Below are 7,051 nucleotides of genomic sequence, written 5' to 3' on the forward strand. Positions count from 1 at the left end.
AACAAGTTTTTCGTTGACAGCATTATAGATAAGGTTGAAAATGATTCTTTCTGGTACTTTCGAACAGCAACATATCAGACTAATAGGCCAGTAAGATCTAACGCCAGCTCGGTTGCTTTCCTTGAACATTGGTGTGACTTGAATTAATTTCCATGTCCTCGGATACGTTCCTTTCTTGAGGCAAGTTGGAAAATTTAGGTATCGGGATTTATCTAGGGTTTATTGACAGTTTTAGCCTAGTTTTTTTCCTAATTTGCCATGACCCATGGATTTGAGACGGTCTAGCTGGCCTACAATTTTGTTAACTTCGTAATCATTCACTCTGATATAGTTTTTCTTGCCCGGAAGGCAATGGGATTTGGTGTTGGAGTTAGAGGAGCCAAAGACACTAACAAAAAAACTCATTGAAAAGTTCACATTTTTCGTTTTCTTTTGACGATTCTTTTTCTCGATTCCTTACAATAGAGGAATTGTTGGTTTCCGTCAAATGCATTTTAGATATTTTTGAGATAATCTTTTTCAGAGCTGAAAACTTCTTTTCCCAACTGTTTGATTTTTATTAGTGCTTTCAGTCGTTTGAGAGATATTCTCAAGGGCTGAAGATGTGATGTCCCAGAGATCCGCGGTGGTAGTGATGACCGATGTTGTGTAACTAAGTGAACATGGTGTCATGGACAAATTTTAACCAATAAAATTAATCCAAGAACAAATAATTTGTAACTCTTAAATAATATTTTGTAGTGCTATGATTGGATGAAATCTTCAATAGATTACTTACATTAGAAAAGAAAGACAGAAGGAAGAGAAATAAGCTAATTGAAAGTTGTAGTGCAGATTGTTTTGAAGAAAGCAATAGGGCGGAACCACTAAGACACCCACTAAATCAACAGGACATCCGAAGACCTGAAATATAAAAGCATTAATGATTATTAAAGAAACAACTTTTGCTATGAATTATATAATTATAAGACATGGTTATCAGTTTTCATCCACAACCATTCGTACCGTTATCTCCGACATTGCTAAGGCCATATGGGCTGTTGGGCTCGGACTTGATAGAAAAATTTAAGCATTCCCAGTCAGCGCGTCTGTTGGCGTAGTATTGGTTCTTAGGATTTCCCTTGGAAGCTGGAGGACTAATGCTGTTATGACAGGCGTTTAGTCTAGAAAAGTATTGGATGAAAAAAGCTGCTGTTCAAAATCTGATGCAATAATTTTATCGTGTTTATTAAAATCTGGGGCAAAGTTTCTTTATTTTCAGATTTTGGTAGTATCTGCTCGTCTTTACCATGTAGGGATTTTAATAGCGCATACTTTTAACGTGTACATTTCCCATACAAGACATTGCTGATAAATAGCGACCTTTTTTCAATAACTTGTCAAAATCAGTTTTGATATTCAATTCAAAATCCGCTTTCAAATCAACGCTTTGAATCTTTCTGTATAATCGCTCACATTTCCTTCTCTTCCTCTGCAAGAATAACAATTCATTGTCATAAAATGGTCATTTATGTTCAAAGAAGATTTTAGCCTTAAGGGGTAAGTGATCATTCAGTTTATTTTCCTCTGCAGCCAGATAGTCATTCCAGGCTTTATCAACGCCCGAAGTTTGCTCTATACTGAGAGTACTCAACAGCGAATTAAGATATAAGTCAGCCCTAAACAACTTCCAGTTCCGGTAAAATATTTGTCGCTTGGGTTTGCTAAGTTCCCAATTACTTATCGAAAAGCAATTTAGGGAATGATCAAGATTTAATTAAGAAAGTGTTCGATTTTACATTAACACGATTTTCGCCGGACGATATAACATGATCCAGGAGGCTACGGGATTTGTGAGTTTGGCTTTCGACGTGCTGGATTAGAACAAATTCTTCCATAAAAAGAATCCAGAGGCGTGAAGCATTATTGTTAACATTCAGGGAAATGTTGAAATCGCCTAGAAGAAGAATTCTATCAAAGCGTAACTTTTTATCTTCCAGGAAGTTAGTAAAATTATCAATAAAGAGCTTGACACTTCCTCCAGGCACTCTGTAAAGGTGACTAAGAAAAAAATAGTTGCCTGAATTTTCAAAGTTTCACAGCACCGTTCGAAGAGCTCTGACGATTGACTTTCAAAATTCTCTCCTTGAATATTTGGCCTGTAGAATAAACAAATTCCTCCACCTCTTGTATTGAGCTGCGAAGCACTGAAACCATAGGGGCAACATTGTTTCAAAAGAAAATTATCATCCCTATTATTGCTGATCCATGATTCGACACATATTCCAATATCTATCTCATTCATTTGCAGTAAAGCATTCCGTTCTTTTGTCTTGTTTCTCAGAGAGCGTGCATTATGTAAGAAGCAGTTAAACATTCGCTTTTCAATTTTGTCAGAAATGCTAATTTCTAGTCATTTTTTCAACGCTTTTCAGCCATTAACGGGCTGGCTTGTTCAAATAGAGTCTTGATACGGTAACTTTTTAAGGCCAAAAATCCGGAGACTCGACTTTGCTGTGATTCCGGTCTTGAATTTTGTCGAATATGAAAGAGTTCAATGCCGTTTTTTTCGCAGTATTCTTCCATTTTTGTTGCAGATATGTTGGCTAAGTCGTACGACATAGATATGACGGCGCTTAGGAGGTCCTTTCACACCCGATATTACCGATGTGTTCATATTGGTACCAGTCTTTAATTCTTTAGAAGGTCTTAGCCTTCGTTGTGTTATTTCTATTGTAAAATCGTCGGCTTTCGGTTTTTTGGTAACTGATGAACTTTGATAACTCGACGTGCTGTCATTTTGGGTTCTCTGGAACGCCGTCTTTGCTGCTTTAAGAAATGGAAAAGCCGGCTTTTTCGTCGTAGCTATTTCATTTCGAAGTAAAGAAACCTCGCGGATAAGAGCATCAACGCATTCCAGTTTTTGCTCAATGGCAGAAATTCTATCCAGAGCCGACAGCTCTGCAGCGAAAGTTGGCGAACACTTACTGCAGGACCAAAAAATCATTCCACTAATATTTGAATTGTTTGTAATGCCTAGACACGTAAGGTGGACGTAATCGTTTTTACATTTAACACAATGGGTACCAACTTGGGCACTGCTTCGCTGTATACAAATTTCACAAAGCCGTGTTGGTGGGGATGCCATTTCTTGGGGGAAAACAAAAATGGGGATTGAAGGGGTTCGCCCACAAGGGGCTTGAAAGTAGCACGCTACAGAGGGTTTATTATACACAGAATAACTTTGATAAATAATCCACAAACCTAAATAAAATCTTTTGCAAGGTCAGTCAAACAGATGCGGAGAACGCTCATGCCAAATGTTTGAGTTGAAAACTTTTTTAACGCGCAAAGGAATAAGTTTTTCGAATAACACCAGCTAAATGAATCGATCGAGCAGATGCGGAGAAACCGCACGCCAAAAGCTAGATTAATTCAAATCATCAATATGTTGTTATCTTAGCAAAAATATTCAAAAAGGTCTGATCGAACTGAATGCATGGTTGAATGCAAACAAATTTGTGTTTGAAGAGAGGAGAATAGTTCATGTAATTCGATATTAACCAGAAAAGATTCGGTATATTATATCAAAGTTTGGACCAGTTCTTCATTTTTTTCGTATTCTATTGTAGCTACACTGCATTGCATCCAATTTTAACGCAGGAAAAAGTAAATCAAATCGGATCTTTCGGGTTTCGTATGGAAAATTTAACAGTTCTATCACAAATTGATATTGAAGTAAATATTTGGCGTGTAATTTGAATATTTTGATTTATACGGCCAAATTAAAACAGGTCTAAATCAAAAATTTATGTTCCTGTTTTGTTCCCTTACACCAGCTTTTGAGCGGTATTAGGGGGCAAATAAATTAAACGTGATATTTAAAAGCCAGAATGGAAAGTTGGGGAACGAGTTGATGAGCTAGTTGATGCTGATCCTAGAATTTGTCTGTTTTCCTTGCTCGAACATCGGAATGTTTGAGTTTCGAGACGTTTGATCAGGAATTAATTGCATTTAAACGACGTTTGCAGCAATTATGTGATCTCGTTGGTGCTTTTTTGACGCGGTTTTTTCCGCTGTATTGCTATCCTCGTCGCTCCAAATTTTCGCACAAATATATAATGGGTAAGTTGCAGGGCAGTGAGTCGCTGTGCAGTTTTTTAGGGTTTTACAGGTCTAGGTGTGCGGTTCACCGAATGTAAAGCCTGTGATCCTTTGAAAAACGGGAACAATGGGAATATAATCAGTGGTACAAGCGCACGTCTAGGAAACTAGCACAAGCTTGAAACACCACAAAGACTACTGATGCAGTACTTTCTGGGTCTTTCTACCATTTCGATAACAATTTTAAACATTTCAATGTTTTAGTACGCTGAAATGTAATTATTAGTAGTAGTAATCAGATAATTCACATATATACTGTTGACGAATATTTTATTGTAAGTTCCTGGCTTCGGTACTCATCGGGCGTGTTCAGCAATGGTTTCCGTTGTTCTATATGTATTGCTTCCAGAGTCATGAGAGTTTGTGGCACATTTGACTGATCAATTATACGTCAATCAAATGCCCGTGAGGTACCACAACATTCGCTTACATACTGACCTACATGAGAGCCTTTTTTGACTCTCTGCCATTCGCCCAGTTATATGTCTGTAAGCTTGTCGGACATAGTTGGAATTGCATTCACTACAAGTTATTTTGTATACCAAGTGCGACTTATATGCTGATAAAAAACCACACTTTAAGGGTTTTGAGTTTCCTTGTTGTGTAGATCACACTGTAAGAGGCCTTATTTTTGTAGCTTTTATTTTTCTTGCTTTTTTCTTTTATTCAAATGTTTAATTGGTCTCTATACTGTAGAAAAGTATGGGTCTCTCTTTTTTGTAGAAGAGTATGGGTCTCTCTCCTTATGGATAACTTTCGTTTTGCATTCCGCTGTTGTTTTCGGGGTCTTTTTAGAGTTACTTGAAATTTTCCAATTGTCGGATTTATAATGCTTGACGACCAGTGTTCGCCAGTCATTTTTCCGCCCTATATTTCCGTTGATTTTTGGGGCATCGTCAAAGTGATGCGAGTTGCTTGCAGATCAAAAAGCCTATCGATATCACCCTAAACGAATTTTTTTTAAATGCTTGAGGTGTGCGCAGCTACGTTATTTCAGGATTGTTCCTGTTTCTGTTTTCTATTGATACCATTTACAAGCTACTTTTCTTTGTTCATCAACGCAGACTGCCATATCCAATAGGGCTAGCTCAAGTTTTTCATTCCTTGTTTTTCTATTGTGAACACCAATTTGTCATGCAAATTGTTTGCTAATTGTTACAAATTATTGGAGTCGTCTTTTACTGTGCAAGTAATGCCATCTACGTCTTTCAAATAGTTTTCGTTCCTATTTTGGTAATCAGTTGGTGTGTTTTTAAGATTTTAAGTATTTCCCATCAACATCCCCCATTTTGTATTGACATTACTTACATTCTGATATTTTGTAATACCAATTCTCGAATTCAACGGCGTTGCTATTCCAAGCCACTTTGTTATTACATTCAGGTCAGTTTTGTTTCTCCAGAACACTTCTCAGCCTATCACTTTATTTTGTTTCATTTTTTAAAAGTTTGCGTCCAAAGATTGGCCAACATAACGGGATGCCAGGGAAGACCCCATTGCTAAATCGTCTTAACAGTACCAGCTGCGGTTACTTTTGAAATAAAAATTTGTGACTGCTACTTTAAGTTGGAGCTTAAGCGTTGATCGTTCAATATTGGGACGGGTGTCAATGGAGTATAGACATTGCAGGGCAACTTTGATTGATTCTGAGACGGGAACATTGGTGTATAGTTTTTTGATATCTAATGATACAATTTGCATATTTGCTTCAAGCTCAAGAGATTCAGGTTTTTGTCTTGCTATCAGACTCAAAGTTTCGAGGTTAGCTCCCGGCACCTTTTCAAAAAGTGGAGTAGCGTGAATAAATGAACTGGCTGCCAAAATTTTCATTGTTTTCTTAAAATGTTATATATATTTTTTGGGCCTTTCCAGGGCCTCTTATCTATTGACTGAAATAATTAGTTGCTGAAAAACTAAGTCAGTTATGAAGTTTTATTTACGAACGTTTCATATTTATCTATAAATTTTTCAGGTAAAATGCAACTTCAAGTTATTATATTTACCATTAAAATGATTCCAATTCAATTATGAAACAAAACAAGAAAATAAGAATTTCTTGGAATGTTGTTTTTCGTTAAAACAAAAATTTCTGAAGTTTCGTTTTTGGTTGGGTCTCTCTTCGTCTTGCATTTCAGTTTTTTTACCATTTCGGAAGACAATTTTGATTATTTCAATGTTTTAATACGCTAAAATGTAATTTTTAATACAGCAACCTGTCTCCTCTTGACTAATATTTTAACGTCAATTGTTTGTTGTTTCAGCTGGACGAGATGTTGGTTTCCGATGCTCACTTCATTATGCGAGAGTTGGAGCAGCTCATGTTGAAAGAGGATGAGAAGGATTCGGCAGTCAGACTTAAACGCCAACTGAGGTCTGCACTGGGGTTTTGATGTTTCACTCTTTCCTAAAATTTTATTAATGCAAGCGAAAATAATTGTGGCTTCTTGTTTACTTTTCTTTGTCTATTATTAATAGCCGCGAAGTGTTAGCGGTTATTATTGGAGACATCGTGGTTTTTACAATTCAAAGAATTTTAATTGTATTGGGGCGCTGTCTTTTTTTAAGATCTGTTCACAAATTTTCATGATTTTTGAAGTCGAATCGGAGTGTTGATTTTGGTCACGCCGAAACAGGAAATGGAGTGAAAAAGCGAGTGGTTTTGCGGCGTGAAATTTTTTTACTCTAATTTTAAAGTAAATGGAGAAAACGGTGTTTGAACAAAAATTTGCTTTCTCACTAGTGATTTTTTGTTCACATGCAGCAATTTTTCTTTGTTTTTAATAGCCGCCCTCATCTTCTCAGCCGGCTATTATAGCGCTCCTATTTTTTTTTACAATTCAAAGAATTTGAATTGTATTGGGGCGCTGTTTTTTTTTTTTTTAAGATCTGCTCACACATTTTCATGATT

The 7,051-nt window shown here is 36.6% G+C and overlaps 1 protein-coding gene across 1 annotated transcript in view; it reads left to right on the forward strand.

Annotated features, from left to right (window-relative positions):
• Window positions 1-7,051, forward strand: part of LOC142350677 (uncharacterized) — a 68,827-nt gene that overhangs the window by 11,597 nt on the left and 50,179 nt on the right. Inside the window, exon 2 of the mRNA XM_075402603.1 lies at window positions 6,405-6,514. Coding sequence (XP_075258718.1) covers window positions 6,405-6,514 — 110 coding nt within the window. The remainder of the gene's footprint in view (window positions 1-6,404; window positions 6,515-7,051) is intronic.

The sequence above is a fragment of the Convolutriloba macropyga genome, chromosome 12 (assembly GCF_964194025.1).
Source record: "Convolutriloba macropyga chromosome 12, txConMacr16.3, whole genome shotgun sequence".
Classification (NCBI taxonomy): domain Eukaryota; kingdom Metazoa; phylum Xenacoelomorpha; order Acoela; family Convolutidae; genus Convolutriloba; species Convolutriloba macropyga.